The following is a 16,304-nucleotide window of genomic DNA, read 5'->3' on the forward strand; positions in this document are numbered from 1 at the left end:
TGTGCTGCAGGTGTGACCCTAAAAAGCAGAAAACAAAAACAAAACAAAACTCTTTAAAGCAGTACATGTTCCTTGAACATGAGTTACAAAATGCCATCAACCAGAAAGGCAAACACTAAAATCCCCCAGAATCCTATCATATAACATTTGTTCCTATTAACCTCTTGTATATTTTCCAATTTTATCACACGCAGACATATGTGTACATATATTTGCCTTGTTAATTTTAGCTAAAAAATGGCATCATCCTGCCTTGTTTATTTCTTAGTTTCCTGCATAACCTTTGGCATAGTGTGTTACATTAAATGTTCATTGAAGATATGTTGCCTACGAAGACTTGCTTTTTATATTTCAGACAGCAGAATTTTAAAGTGACACACAGAGGGGGCTGACGCCTAGTCTTTGGATTCATGTCTTTGAATCAGTGACTAACTGATCGTGTGTTCTACCAAGGAAATGAGTTAGTTGACCACTAATAGACTTCGCGTTGTAGACATCTCTGCCCACTCAGTAGATGAGAAACTCGGCATCAGTGTGCTTTTCAGCAATAGCACAGAGCAGCCTTCAGCTTTGAGGGGGCATGATGGATCTGGTGGATGTTTATGAAATAATATCAAGGGCCTAGCTGCAAATCTTTTCCTCTGAGAAGTAATAAAAGCCTCCTTTTTCAGTTCCATGCCAAGGGAATATTATTATGAAAGAGTAGCATTATTTTAAAGGAGTTTTTCCCTCCCTCTCTCTCCCAAGCTTAATAGTTAAGAAGAGATTTGACTTTACATTAAGTTAAAGAACTGCTCATTTTTACCTCTTAAGCATCTAATACCAGCACCTTGTCTTGTACTGAAGATCAGCATTTGGGACAATCAGTTGTTAATGCAGTCAGGCTAACTGCAGATGTCTTTGATCCACGTTAGAAAAAAGGACCTCCTTAGGGAGTTCCCGTCGTGGCTCAGTGGTTAACGAATCTGACTAGGAACCATGAGGTCGCAGGTTCGGTCCCTGTCCTTACTCAGTGGGGTAAAGGATCTGGCATTGCCGTGAGCTGTGGTGTAGTTCGCAGACGAGGCTTGGATTCCGCGTTGCTGTGGCTCTGGCGTAGGCTGGTGGCTACAGCTCCGATTCGACTAGCCTGGGAACCTCCATATGCCACGGGATCGGCCCTAGAAAAGGCAAAAAAAAAAGGACCTCCTTAGAATGCTAACTCTTTTTTTTTTCAGCCATGTAGCCTAAGACCAGAAAGGTTTCATTTACTATTTTTCCTGAATGTTGCCACACTTCCCACAATTACATTCTCAAATGTAGGAGGAAAAGTCTGCTTAGCAAGACATCATTGATAGCCACCTGGCTGACGAAAGTTCCTGGGCAAAGCACTCCATGCTCATTTGGTCCAACTTTCTCCAATCTTGTCTTCACTCGAAGACCACACTCAAGCATGCTCGGCATTTTCAGCCCTTGAATTATGAGCTGAGGCACTTGTGCCAGACCAACTGGAGCTTAAGGCAGCACTGTTGTTCCCAGTGAGGTTTGGCCCTTGGTGGTCAGTCTGTGTTGGGGGGTTGGGAGTGGGGACCGTCGCTACAGTAAGATGACTGTGGGTCTGGCAGCTGGAGCCTGGGGCTCAAGTTCCAGCTCCATCAGTTCCACCTATGTGACTTCACCAGAGTCACCTCACCTCCCTGCCGCATCTCAGTGATAAATATAGGGAGGATCGGGTAGATGAGTATGGGCAGTTTGGGGGAATTCACTGGGTATTAAAATGTTTTTTAAAAAGTTAAAGTCTACCTAAGAAGACCATTAAAAACAAATTTACAAAAGCTGCACTACCATCACATTTTATAAAAGACAGACTACCTGAACACCCACAAAGTAGAAAGGAAATAATCTAAGAGGAAAGCAGGGTCCTTTATATTGAATCAACTGGACCTCATAAAAAAAATTCAGGAGTTCCCGTCGTGGCGCAGTGGTTAATGAATCCGACTAGGAACCATGAGGTTGCGGGTTCGGTCCCTGCCCTTGCTCAGTGGGTTAACGATCCGGCGTTGCCGTGGCTGTGGTGTAGGTTGCAGACGCGGCTCGGATCCCGAGTTGCTGTGGCTCTGGCGTAGGCCGGTGGCTGACAGCTCCGATTCAACCCCTGGCCTGGGAACCTCCATATGCCGCGGGAGCGGCCCAAGAAATAGCAACAACAACAACAACAATAACAACAACAACAACAAAAGACAAAAAAAAAAAAATTCAGGGCACTGTTTCTGTTTTTGTCCTTCTTGCTGCAGATCGTCGATAGCTCATGAATCATGGACAAACATTTGGAACCAGTCAATTAAAGATCAATAGGGTGTCTTCTGTCTCATGTAGTCTGTTCAATAAGAATGCATTTCGTTTATTTTATTTATTTATTTTCTGGCCACCTTGCAGTATTTGGAGTTCCCCAACCAAAGCTGTAGGAATGCCAGATCCTTAACCCACTGTACTGGCTGGTAATCAAACCTGTGTCCCCGGGCTCCCAAGAGGCTGCAGATCCCCTTGTGCCACAGCAGGGACTGTTTTTTGTTTTGCTTTGTTTTTTTAAAGTCTGTGTATCTCCATACAGTTTGAAAATTAACCTTTGGCCACACCTTCCTAGCCAAAGGTTATGTGGGTAGAGTCAATGACGGAATAGCTTTTTCCAGAGGCACACCTGCATTATGCAGCAGAGAGTGGGAGTGAGTATTTGAGTTATCTGAAGAAGGGGCCCCACCCAGTAGATGATCTGTGCTCTCAGGGAAATGACTCAGGCAAGTGAGAAAAATGTTTGTTTCCTTTCAATTCCAAACCAGATTCTCTTGTGTCGATTCTGATTTAGGTACATTTGTAACTACTTAGCATAGACCCCAACTACATCATCCATTTCAAACCAAACTTTATATTTTTCAGGGTTTTGCCAAATAATATTGCCCTTGAGACCCTCTACTCTTTAGGGGAAGTTTAGGGGATGGATGTAGTTTCCCTCTTCTTATCTGAGTCCTTTGATTTAAGGTTGGCCAAAGAAAAACCCGAAGAGGTTTTTTCTTTGAGTGTCTTCTTACCAGAATTTATGTAGACTACTAAGTGAAAATCAAGATTTGACAAGATGTGTCTTCACACAGCAGGTTATTAGCAGTAAAAAAAAAAAAAAAAAATGTTGTTCCTATGGGAGCTCTCGTATAAACCAATCCAAATTTATTTATTGGGGAACCAAGGTGGGCAGGTGATGCCTTTGGCTCCCGTCCTCTGGCAGCTCTTAATTCTCTGAATTCAATGATCAATTTGTCTAGGATAGGTGGCAGTCACAGCATTCCCTTTACAATGGAGACAGAAGCACCACCCTCCATGGAAAGATCATATTTATCCAAGATTGTTTTTACTTGGGGGTAGTTAAGGACATCTTCCTCTTTTGAAATATGGATGGCCATAGCAGTGCTGTATTTCTTAAATACTGAGCTTACTGTTAGAACTACTCTATTTGTATAGGATGAGAACCATAATGAGTGCAAACCTCATTCATTCAGTATTGATTGAGTCCCCTCCATATGGAAAGAATACTTTAAAATCAACTAAGGGAGATAGAGTTTTGAGTACTCAGAGAGTTACAGAATCTAAGTTACAACAGAGCATAGAGCACTTTAATAGAAACCCCTCCAGGAGTTCCTGTCGTGGCTCAGTGATTAACAAACCCAACTAGTATCCATGAGGATGCGGGTTCAATCCCTGGCCTCCATCAGTGGGTTAAGGATCCAGCATTGCCATTAGCTGTGGTTTAGGTCGCATACATACACAGCTTGGATCCTGAGTTGCTGTGGTGTAGGCTGGCAGCTGTAGATAAAATTCAGAATACCTGGTTAGATTTGCATTTTAGATAAATAACAAATAACTTTTTTTTTTTTCCCCTATAAGTATGTCCCAAGTATTGCTGGGGCATACTTATTTGGGACATGTATATACTAAAAAAAATTATTCATTGTTTGAAACTCAAATTTAACTGGGTATTCTGTATTTTATTTGCTAAAAGTGGCAAATAATTACCAATAATAAGAATAATAACAACATATGCTAATTGTAGGAAAACATTGTAACTTTCAAGTGTGGACTCTAGATGCAGCATGCCTGGCTTTGAATCATAGTTCTGCCACTTATTAGCTTGCAACTTGAGCAAGTTTTAAAATTTCTTGATGCCTCAGTTTTCTCCTAGTAAAATAGGATTAAAATAGTAATGGGGTTATCTTTAGGAGTTTAGATTAGTGCTGTGTATACATATATGTGTTTTATCAGTATTTGTTTTTATCATCAACACTTACTGAGTCTTGGCTATAATATCATGGATACTTCTTACTTGCTTAATAGTTCTAACAATAAATTTATCTGTTCTAAATTTCACTTCAAAAAAGTTGGCCACTTATCTGTTGTTGGTCTCATCTGACATTGGCACTTGGAAACACATTTGCTCTTAGCATTTCTTCTGTGACTCTTTAGTGATTTTCAGTTATGATTCACTGCATTATCAGCATTTTCTTAGTTTCATGAACTAGCCCCAGACCAGTGCTGGGTGCATCTTGGTGTGCTATGAAAATGGACCCCATCTTCTCTACTACCATTTCATGTCCAACCCTTTCAAGTCGGAAGATCTTTCTGTTCAATGAAAAAGCAAGCAACATTGTAGCTAAGCATTTCCCGTTCTCACTGTCATGTTTAAATATTAATTTTAAAATATTATATGATGCACTCCATACTTGGCTCATTTGTGTTTAATAGGAATACAAACACTGCATCGCAAGAGAAGTTAACATGACAAAACGTGCAGCCTAAAGTATATGAATTAAGGAAATTGCCTCTACTACATACCAAACGTTGTGCTGGGCATTTTATACTGTTTCATTTAATTCTCAAAAGAAGCCTTGCAGGTAGGTCCTATTTATTCCATCATCCAATAACTACAGCTTAGAGTTGTGACTTGCCCAAGATTTTCTGTTCTGAATATGACTTATGGATACAATTCAGTTCTCCATAGCTTCTAAAGAAGAGGACTCTTCAGTTCAGCTTAAATCCTTCTATTTGTTAAACAAGTAAATATGTTTTTAGTAAACCAAAGAGATAGGAAAGTTCCAAGGGAAAAATATCATTTAAAAAGAGGAATTAGGAGTTCCCGTAGTGGCGCAGTGATTAACGAATCCGACTAGGAACCATGAGGTTGCGGGTTCGGTCCCTGCCCTTGCTCAGTGGGTTAACGATCCGGCGTTGCCGTGGGCTGTGGTGTAGGTTGCAGACGCGGCTCGGATCCCGCGTTGCTGTGGCTCTGGTGTAGGCCGGTGGCTACAGCTCCGATTCAACCCCTGGCCTGGGAACTTCCATATGCCGCGGGAGCGGCCCAAGAAATAGCAACAACAACAACAAAAAGACAAAAGACAAAAAAAAAAAGAGGAATTAGAAGGTTCTTTTCACTCCTTGATCACTTGTTTTGTTTTTTCCTAGCTGTGCATGTCACCAGTCTTGAAAGACTGTGCTTCAATTCATGTAAAATAATGATTTCTTTTAGTAGCACCTTGGTAATTAAGTTCATTACTCTTCCTGAAGAAAAAGAAAACATGAACTAGTTGGTAGTTGCTTTTGTTTTTATTTGTAACATTTTGGAAGACAAGCACCTGAGCTTTTCCCGGAGACAGTCAGTTTTTTTTTTGGGGGGGGGGCCACTACTGCCGCATGTGGAAGTTCCTGGGCCAGAGATCGAACCTGTGCTACAGCAGCAACCCCAGCCACTGCAGTGACAAGGCTGGATCATTAACCCACTGCACCACAAGAGATCTCCCTCATTATGAATTCTTGATAACATCTGGTTATTTAATTTGAAAAAATGTGTAGCTGTGAAGATTAACGATAGACCTTAACTGGATTTAAATTCAGACATATATAGGATCCGTATTAATCTCAGTCAACCCTTTCAAGCAGATGCCATATTTTGGGGAAAAGGAAATTGAGATGTACCAAGGAGCGGTAAGTTACACACCACATAATTTACTGTAGTCTTTGGGGGCTTTTATGAGGCATGGGTAGTTTTTCTTGAAGTTGGCAATACATTTGCATTTTCTTATGAATTATTTATTGAGGAAGCTCAAGTAGGTGATATTGTTTGATTTTTAATGATGTGCTACTCTTTCGAGTACAGCTCAGAAAAGCGTAGGACTATTAATATTGGAACATTACATACCAAATCAGTTACATGGACTTAACAGCTTCAGGCATTTTCTTTCTTCCACTTTTCCCAAAAATCTAAGGACTGAAACAATCAGTAATTGGTGAAAAATCAAATAGGGCCACGGAAACGATTCTTTCCAAATCACTTAAGCTGTGGCTAAGACTGGCACATGAAAAGTGATTATTTTAAATCACTTCGTGTATTAAAGTGACCCTGATCTCTATTCAGACTCAGCTCCACAGCCATTTCAGCTGTGTGATAAAAATAGAATCTGTAATCCTATTTCATCTATTTCATGGCTGTGGCTCCTCACTTCCTCAGGTCTCCCCATCTCTGCATCTTTTTCCTTTCCCTCTTTCCTTCACAGCAGAAGCACAAGAGCCTTCATTAATCCTGACCCCTGGAAAACAAACAAAAGGGAGCCCACACAAATTCATCAGTTGAAGTGGAAGGCAATTTACCCAGAGCAAGAGCCCACCCCATTGTTGCCAGATGAATGGTGCTGGTAGCTGGAGCCGAAGGAGGCTGCCACGCGAAAGACCTTTGATAATGCTGCCTTTATTGGAGCCCAGCACAAGGGAAACACTGTCAGCAGAGGCTGGGCCCTGCCCTGGCGCCCTGATCAGCAGGGCCCTGGGGCAGCAGGCACGGAGCTGGCTTGGCGTCCTCAATGACAGCCGAGGCGGGGTGGCTGGAAGTGCTGTGCATTCGTCTTCTTTCTTTGCAGTTCTCTGAAAAGCATGGCTACACATCCGTTTTAGACCCTTCATCGTTTGAAGGGTTCTTGTTAAAGGAATACCCTAAATTTAAAAATATACATATACTTATTTTGAACAGCTCATGGTAACGCAATGTTGTGAAGTTGGCATTTACTAAGTGCCAGGTGCTATGTTACATTTGCACCAATAATAAAGCAACCCTGGACGCTGACTGTGTACTTCTCTCCATCCCCATTTCACAGCTGAGGGAACTGGGGCTCAGAGAGATAAAGTACGCAAATCTACGGCGTATTTGAGCTAGGAGTTAATGTCTGTCTGAGGGACTTTCAGGGCTCTCAAGCAAGGGAAGAATCAGATGGAGGAAACGTCAACCCTATAATTCTCATCGGTTGCCAAGATATACGATGAGCCCAGAGATGGGAAACCAATTTGAAAAATAAAGAGTGACATGCAAAGCTCAAGTATAACTAGGGAAGTGGCTTTGAAGCCATATCAGGCAATGACTTGCCCTCTCTTCCCCCTCCACTACCCACAGCTTTCTCTCCACTCCGTTTCCTCCCATTTTTCATCCTCTTTTCTTTATTACAATCTTCTATTTCCCTGTTTCCCAAGAGGTGTTAAAGATAATACCTGAATGAGCAGTCTGGTCTGGAAGAAGCCAGTCTAATCTCATGGTCCCATTGATGCATCCCCTTCGGACCATTAAGTGAAGGCAGGGGTGACATATTATTTTTGTCCCTATATAGAATTATTCAGCCCATTAGTCCTGGCAATAAGCTAGATCCTGGGCAGTTTCCCTTGTGAGCCACTTGCTCGCACGTACAGAACTGTGGGCCCTAGATCCACCAGCACTTAACATGCATGCAGGCGTCAAAGGACCCTTTCACCCCTCCTGTCACTCAGTTCTGATCCTCCACAGCTAGCCATGAGTGACAGTCTCTGGTCTGGCATGATAAGGCTCAAAGCTGGATTAAGTAAATTCTGCTTTCCCTTTGCATGTCACTCGACCTGCTCCAATTACTTCCCCATCCATCATCTCAGTTACCTTGTGAGACATGCACCATGCACAGTATCATCCCCATTCTAAACCTGGGGACCAGAGAAGGGAAGCTGGAGTCCAAATGTCTTCTCACTCTGGATTGGGCTTGCTTTTCCCTCTTTTATGTTAGCTAGCCTTAAATTTAAGGAGTGTTCTTTCTCCAGCTTTCCACCATATGAAGTATTTTTCTTTTTAGTGTTTTTTGAGAGAGTGGTGGAAGTGGTGCCAAGAAATGGAAGAAAGCAGGACTGCAGCCATCCTGACACAGTGAATTTATTGGTGGATTTATACTTTCCATAGCTAAGGTAGCCCATGAGACTAAGGCACAAACCCAGTAGCTTGGTATGGCAGGATCTTTTGTTCTTCCATATGGAGATGGAACAAACTGGCCAGACCTGTTTATCCCTTTAGAGAACCACACCTCCTGCCTTCTGCTTATGGAAATTTTTAAAGTTTTTTCTCTTTATTCATAAAGTCTCACTTAATTTCCCCTGGGGTCCCAGAATCTCCAACTTGCTGCTTGGAAAAAAAGTTAGGTAGAAATCCTGAATTAGTGTAAGTCAGATACAGGGTTTTAGTATGCCTCTCTTAAGACCTGTTGCACCGTTGTCTTCAGAAACATTGAGAAGTGGAATGTGGTCAGCAGAGGCTTGCTTGGGTGGAAGGGAGGGGTGCTGGAGTATCTCAGGACCCGGTTCATGTCTCAAAGCTGACTCACACATAGGCCTGCAGAAAAGTCCTCCCATATTCTGTCTTCATTGTGTCAGGTGTACCTTCTGATGACCTTGGCAGGTTTATGATTCTTGTATTATGTACCCTTTAAAATGGGAGCTACACAGTGGTGGATTCATTTCCAAGGCAAGAATGGTAAGGTGTTGCTCTCTCTGACCATGGTTTTGTTTTTGTTTGTTTGTTCTCCTTTGTTTTTCTAGGCCCAGTATGAAAACCCGCCACATATCTATGCTCTTGCAGATAATATGTACAGAAACATGATTATCGACCGAGAGAACCAGTGTGTCATCATCAGGTATGGGAACAAGTCAGATTTGGTCTGGGGGACATGAGGCCATGCTATAGTTAATGTATTTGAGTAACAGGCAAGCTGTTAGCTTTACCTTGGTTTATTTTATATTTCCAAATCATAAAAGCTTTGAGCTTCCATGAGCTTTCTTTTTATACCCCTATCACTTCAGGTATCACGGCTTTAGGGCACATGGTTCTAGCTGGAACTTTCACTGATCACCCATCATCAGTCCCTGAAATAAAATCATACAACACTTCCCATCCCTTTTGATTGTACTGTGGTTTTCTCTGAATTGGAGATCCTTTATGTTATCAGTATAATAAGCCTGTGTCACTATTTTGCCAGCTAGAACCTTTTTCTCTAGGTCCTTCTTTTTCCTTAATAATTTAGTAGTTCAAGTTGGAACTTTTGGGGCTTTTCCTCATTGGCTTTTAATTTTCTGAGAGTGCTACCGGTCAATGCCAGCCTTAGGTGTCTGTAGATGCGTTTCGAAATCCTTTTTTTTTTTTTCTTTTTTGGCTGCTCCATGCACGGCAAATGGAGTTCCCAGGCCAGGGATCAGATCTGAGCCGCAGCTGTGACCTATGCCACTGCTGCAGCAGTGCCAGATCCTTAACCCACTGTGCAGGGCCAGAAATTGGACCTATGTCCCAGCTCTCCAGAGATGGCACTGATCCCATTGCACCACAGTTGGAACTCCTCAAAATCCTTTTAACCTAACCCAGCCCTGAGTCTGGCTTTAAATGCTTTTACAATTTTGTTAACTATTTTGGACTTTTTCTTTCTTCCCTTCTTTTAAATTGAACTATATAGTTCATTTACAATGTTGCATTAGTTTCAGGTGTACAGCAAAGTGATCCAGTTATACTTAACATCTATATCTTTTTTTTTCAGATTCTTTCCCCCTATATGTTATCACAAAATATTGAGTATAGCTTCCAGTGCTATATAGTAGGTCCTTATCATTATCTATTTTATGTATAGTGGAGTATATATGTTAATCCCAAACTCCTAATTTATCCCTCCCCATCTTCCCCTTTGGCAACCATAAGTTTGTTTTCTCTGTCTATGGGTCTATTTCTGTTTTGTATATAAGTTCATTTGTATCTTTTTTTTTTTTTTTTTAAGATTCCACATCTAAGTGATATCATATGGTATTTGTCTTTCTCTGGCTGCCTTATTTCACTTAGTATGATAATCTCTAGGTGCATCCATGTTGCCGAAATGGCATTGTTTTACTCTTTTATGAGTAATAGTCCATTGTATATGTGTGTATATGTGTGTGTGTCATTCCTCTGTAGATGGACATCTGTGTTGTTTCTATGTCTTGGCTATTGAAATAGTGCTGTAATGAATATTGAGATGCATATATCTTCTCAAATTAAGGTTTTCCTCTGGATATGTGCCCAGGAGTGGGACTGCTGGATCACATGGTGATTCTATTTTTTTTTTTTTTTTTTAAGGAAGAACATTTTAAAACATACAGGAAATATAAGCAGCCATATTCCCATCACTTAGAACTTGACAGTTAACATTTTGTCATATTAGCATTCATCTTTTTTAGTTATTTAATTTTTCGTTATTAATTTTTTCTTTATTGTGTGTAGTTACAAACAAATATGTAAAATAGAAAGAGTATTATTAGCTGAACTCCCCCCACTTGATTATTTCAAGCACATCCTAGGGAGAAAATCATTTCACAAGTTCCCGTTGTGGCTCAACAGGTTAAGAACCCTGCAGTGTCATGAGGATTCAGGTTCAATCCCCAGCCTCACTCAATGGGTTAAGGATTCAGCATTGCTACAAGCCGTGGTGTAGGTTGCAGATGTGACTTGGATCTGGCATTAAAAGAAAGTCATTTCAGGGAGTTCCTGTCATGGCTCAGTGGAAACAAATCTGACTGGTATCCATGAGGATGCAGGTTTGATCCCTGGCCTCGCTCAGTGGGTTAAGGATCCCACATTGACATGAGCTGTGGTGTAAGTTACAGATGAGTTTCGGATCTGGCATTGCTGTGGCTATGGCGTAGGCCAGCAGCTGTAGCTCCATTTTGACCCCTAGCCTGGGAACCTCCATATGCCATGTTGCAGCCCTAAAAAGACAGGGAAAAAAAAAGGTCATTTCATTTGGCATGTACCTCTAAAAGACCATTCTTATCACATCTGGAAAAATGAATAATTCTTTCAACCTCATCTAATGTTATCAGTATTCCAATTCTATGACTGAGTCATAAATTCCTTTTTATAGTTCATTTGTTTTTATTTAGCTTCTAAACAAAGCTCACACTTTGTACTTGGTTGTGTGTCTCGCAAGTCTCTTAATCGTTGACAGTTCTCTTATTCTTGTTTTCTTGGCATTTAAAAGGTTTGTCCTGCAGAATTTTCTGCAGTCTGTGATTAGCTAATTGTATACCATGTCATTGCGCTGTCCTATCTTCCTACAAATTGCAGCTAGATCTAAAAGCTTGATCAGGTCTGGATTCAATTTTTTGGCAAAAATGCCCCATCATTGATTCTGTGCACTTAATACCCGGTGGTCTGTCTTTGTGTAATGTTCAGAATACCAGCGGGTCCATCCATTATAAATTCTTATTTTATGATTATCATTTAATTGATGGATGAAAAATAGTTATTTTCTAATTCGATTATTCCTTCTATATTGGTTTATTAATTGGAATTCTTTCATTTGTTTACTTTAAAGTACAAGCTATATGGGAAAGTGGATAAGAAGCTTGATTTTTTGTCTTTATTTACTCATTTTCTTTTTCTTTTTTTAATGGCTGTACCTGCAACATATGGAAGTTCCTAGGCAAGGAATCAAATTGGAACTGCAGTTACAGCCTACAGCGACACTGAATCTGAGCCACATCTGCTGCCTAGGCCACAGCTTGTGGCAGCGCCAGATCTGTAACCCACTGAGCAAGGCCAGGGATCGAACTTGCATCCTGACATAGACTACCTGGGGTCCTTAACCCATTGAGCCACAGTGGGAACTCCTTTTTACTAGTTGTCAAAGCAATGAGTTGATGCCCCTGCAGCTTCCCAAAGTAAGATGTTTTTCAACATCATTCTGCATTAGTGGATTTTAAATACTTTTACCTGTTCAACTACATTGCAGTTTTTCTTTTAGGCTCACATTTGGCCAGTGAGAGACTTTTGTATTGATCGGGTCCTTTGTCCCTTTGACACACCTCTGTTAGTCTTTGATAGTTTCCTTGTTTAAGATGGTCCAGCCTCATCTTGTACATTTTCTGCCAAGCTCTGAAATCGGCTAGGTCTTCAAAAAGGCCTGGCTCCTTTTAATGCGAAACAATATTTAGAGACGATCAATTAGTCACCAAGAGTGTTCACTACTGTGTGTTAACAATGCTTCCTGTGTCTACAAAGGACAAAGGCAAGGCATATGAACTTTCTGAGAAAAAAATTAAACATAAGTTCATACTGATAATGTCCAGCTCATTTTTAAGATTATAGGCTTTTTACATCTTTAGTTTTTACATTAGTATCCCATTTCCCTTAGGCTGAAAACTTTGGTTCCTAATGACATTAATTCAGTTATTTGCTCTGTTCTGTGTATATGCATAATAATATATGTTATATGTAATGGGATAAAGCAAATATGTAATTTTGTTAATGTGTTAAGATAACAGCACCTCCATTATTTATAGCAATACTGAATTCACTTTAAAACTTTTGTTGTTGGGGGAGTTCCCCTCATGGTGCAGCGGAAATGAATCCCACTTGGAGCTATGAGGTTGCGGGTTCCATCCCTGGCCTCAATCAGTGGGTTAAGGATCCGGCGTTGCTGTGAGCTGTGGTGTAGGTTGCAGACGCAGCTTGGATCTGACATTGCTGTGGCTGTGGGGTAGGCTGGCAGCTATAGCTCCAGTTGGACCCCTAGTCTGGAAACCTCCATATGCCTCGGGAGCGGCCCTAGAAAAGGCAAAAAGACAAATAATAATAATAATAATAATAATTCTCTTCCGTGTTGTTAATATGCCACATTTACCTACAGTTAGATTCATTTATTTCATTTTGGTTTTTAGGGTTTAAATTTTCATTTTGTTTTTATAATTATTTCAACTCTTTGCATGGCTCCAAATTATAAACTATAAAGAAGGTCACTGAAACATTTCAAGATGTTTACCTATGGCAATTTACCTCTAAATATTTCCATATGCAACTCTAGAAAATAAAAACATATTCTTACTTAGCCCCCAGACCATTGTCACAAGCAAATTGTTAATAATAATTTAATATCATTTAAAAATAAGGAGTGTACTCTCACATTTCTCTAATTGTTGCAAACATGTCCTTTCTTGCCAGTTTATGCAAATCAGTGAACACTGGCTGCACTTGGTTATGTCTTTTTTTTTTTTTTTTTAATTCTATGATCACCCCCTTTCCCATTTATTTTCCCCACTGACTTGGCAAGAGACCAACCTGGTTTTCCTATAGATACCTTTTACATTGGTCTGGATGCTTCCTCCCTGTCTCATTACTCTAATTCCTTCAATTTTCTGGAAATTGGAAGTTAGATCTCAATACTTAATTTGATGCAGGTTAAGACCTTTGGAAGAAACACTAGGGCGTTGATGAGTTTGGTTGTGTAATTGGAAATGCTTCAGTCTGACCCTAAGTGGAGGTCGCTAGCCAATAGAGAGGTGGGAGGCATTTTCTTGACTTCAATCAAATGAGAGAGTATAGAATGTGTTTTCTAATATGTTTTCTATCCTTTTTCTTTCTGGGCCCCTAGTGAGATGAAAAGGGAGGGAATGGTCTTTGCATGAGCTTTGCCAATCTGGAAGCTGCTTTGGTCATTCCCAGCCACCTTCTCTTCCTCCCTCATTTCCCCTCAATCTGTCCCCACAGGATACACACGCCCTAAAGTGGGACATGTGCCCACTTCTAGAATCCTCCTTTCTAGCTGTTCAGGTGGCTTTCTATTGCAACATCTGTGCTTTAAAATAGGAGGTGGCAGAATAGGGAGCTGCTTTGACTTCTGACACTCACCACCCAGAGTTAGGCCAGACATCACACATGTGGGCACAGTGCTTCACAAGACTGCCCTCACTTCACACCCCAGCTCAGAGGTTCCTACCACCCCCTCAGTTTCACTCATTTATTGGAACGGCTCACAAAACTCCTGAAAGCGTGTACTTGTAGCTACAGTTCTGTTAGAACAAAAGGATACAAAGCAAAACTAAGAAAAAGTAGAGGCACAAAGGCAAGGTCTGGGAGGGTTCCAGATGTGAAGCTTTCGTGTATCTTCTCCCTGTGAAGTCATGGACGGTGTTATCTCCTTCTGTTTATGGTGTGGGAGTGAGTGTGAGCTGGCAATGCTATTATTAGTTCACCTGAGCCTTTGTTTGCTTGCTGCTGCTGCTTCTTTTTTTAATGCACCTGTGGAAGTTCCTAGGCCAGGGAAGGGATTGAATCTCTGCCACAACAGCGATGTGAGCCACAGCAGTGATGCCAGATCCTTAACCCACTGAGCCACCAGGGAACTCCTGGTGTCCAGAGTTTTAATTGGTCTCAATCACATCCTGCCTGCATGGCTGAACTGTGGTCTCTAGCTCCTTTTGAAGATTCAGGCTAATATCTACAGTCTCCATTTCCTCCGGGAGTCAGAACTTAGATGCTGCTTTCCAAAGCTCTTATCATATATCACTGTCCTATTCCCAAAGGCCCCAGACAAACAGAGACTCTCCTATCAGGCAAAATATTCCAGGACCCTAAAGATTACCTCCCAATGTCAGAGACAAAAGCCCAACCTCTCTTTGTGTTAATTCTTTACTACCTGAGAGCTATGGTTTGTCTGCTTTGAGAAAGGAGGTTTGCTATCTCTGGCCTGCCATGCTTCCTTCTCACCAGCCCTGTGATGCTGGCCAGCAAACGGGACACTTGTCTGGACTTCACTTTCTTCATTTGTGAGCCACCTGATTGTCCATGTGACTTCTGAGGTCTCTCTGGCTTGAGGGTTTGGGAACTCTTTCTTCCCAATACCACTCGAGGGAATGGAAGGCAGGGAAACACTGTTCTGGGTAGAGGGGCCCATGTTTGCATCTACTGACGTGGGAGAGCTGGGTGATTGTTCAGCTCGGGCGAGTCCAATGCTGCCTGCCCAAAGCACGTGTGAACAGAAAACAAACAAAATTGATTTTCCTGGGGGCTAGAAGAGAAGGCTGCTTCTTGTGCTGAGGGCTTCTGCCATAGCTAGAGAGACTAGGAATTTTTCGTGTCATTTGTTAATCCGGAAATAAAAAATTAATGATGACCTCATCCCACTGGTGTTCATTTAGACCTCCACCTGACTTCTCTGGTATGTGACCTTTATCTACATGATGAAATGCATACGCTTTATTTTTGAATTTATTTTAAAATAAATCATTAGATTTGTTTTGGTTTTTTTTGGTTGGGTGTTTTTTAGGGCTGCACCTGGAGCATATGGTAGTTCCCAGGCTAGAGGTCGAATCAGAGCTGCAGCTGCCAGCCTACGCCAAAGCCACAGTAATGTGGGATCTAGGCCACGTCTGTGACCTACACCTCAGCTCACAGCGACACCGTATCCTTATCCCACTGAGCAAGGCCAGAGACTAAACCCACATCCTCACAGATATTAGTTAGGTTCTTAACCTGCTGAGCCACAACAGGAACTCCTAAGTTTGTTTTTATATCTGATTTATCAAATATTTCATTAAATAATATCTGTATATAAATATTTTTTGTTTAAAGCCATTTAGCTTTAGAGAGTTTAACATTTCATGCATTTTAAATCATGATGTAGAAGAAACTGAAATGAAAATCAAATACATTTGTAGCAAAGAACTATTTTAAAAGAAAATTATATTAATGTGATCAAAAAATTTTATGGTTTTTTTTTTTTTTTGCTATTTCTTGGGCTGCTCCCTCGGCATATGGAGGTTTCCAGTCTAGGGGTTGAGTCGGAGCTGTAGCCACCGGCCTATGCCAGAGCCACAGCAACTCAGGATCCGAGCCTCGTCTGCAACCTACACCACAGCTCACGGCAACACCAGATCGTTGAGCAAGGGCAGGGACCGAACCCGCAACCTCATGTTTCCTAGTCAGGTTCGTTAACCACTGCACCACAACAGGAACTCCTGTTTTTTTTTGTTTAATTGAAGTCTCATTGACCTACAGCACTATGTTAGTTCCTGGGACACAACATAGTGATTTGATATTTCTGTACTTTACAGAATGCTCTCCACAAAATGCATACTCTTAGATGGGATAATGCAGCACATGGAAGCAATATTATCAGTTCCCTTCCAGTCTTACTCATATTTTCTAAAGAAGT

General features: G+C 41.3%; 1 protein-coding gene across 3 annotated transcripts in view; it reads left to right on the forward strand.

Annotated features, from left to right (window-relative positions):
* Positions 1 to 16,304, forward strand: part of MYO1E (myosin IE) — a 223,034-nt gene that overhangs the window by 99,217 nt on the left and 107,513 nt on the right. For all 3 annotated transcript variants that reach the window (XM_047766226.1, XM_047766223.1, XM_047766224.1), the window contains exons 3-4: positions 5,914 to 6,003; positions 8,896 to 8,990. In XM_047766226.1, the coding sequence (XP_047622182.1) occupies positions 5,914 to 6,003; positions 8,896 to 8,990 (185 nt within the window). The remainder of the gene's footprint in view (positions 1 to 5,913; positions 6,004 to 8,895; positions 8,991 to 16,304) is intronic.

This window comes from Phacochoerus africanus, chromosome 2 (genome assembly GCF_016906955.1).
Source record: "Phacochoerus africanus isolate WHEZ1 chromosome 2, ROS_Pafr_v1, whole genome shotgun sequence".
Classification (NCBI taxonomy): domain Eukaryota; kingdom Metazoa; phylum Chordata; class Mammalia; order Artiodactyla; family Suidae; genus Phacochoerus; species Phacochoerus africanus.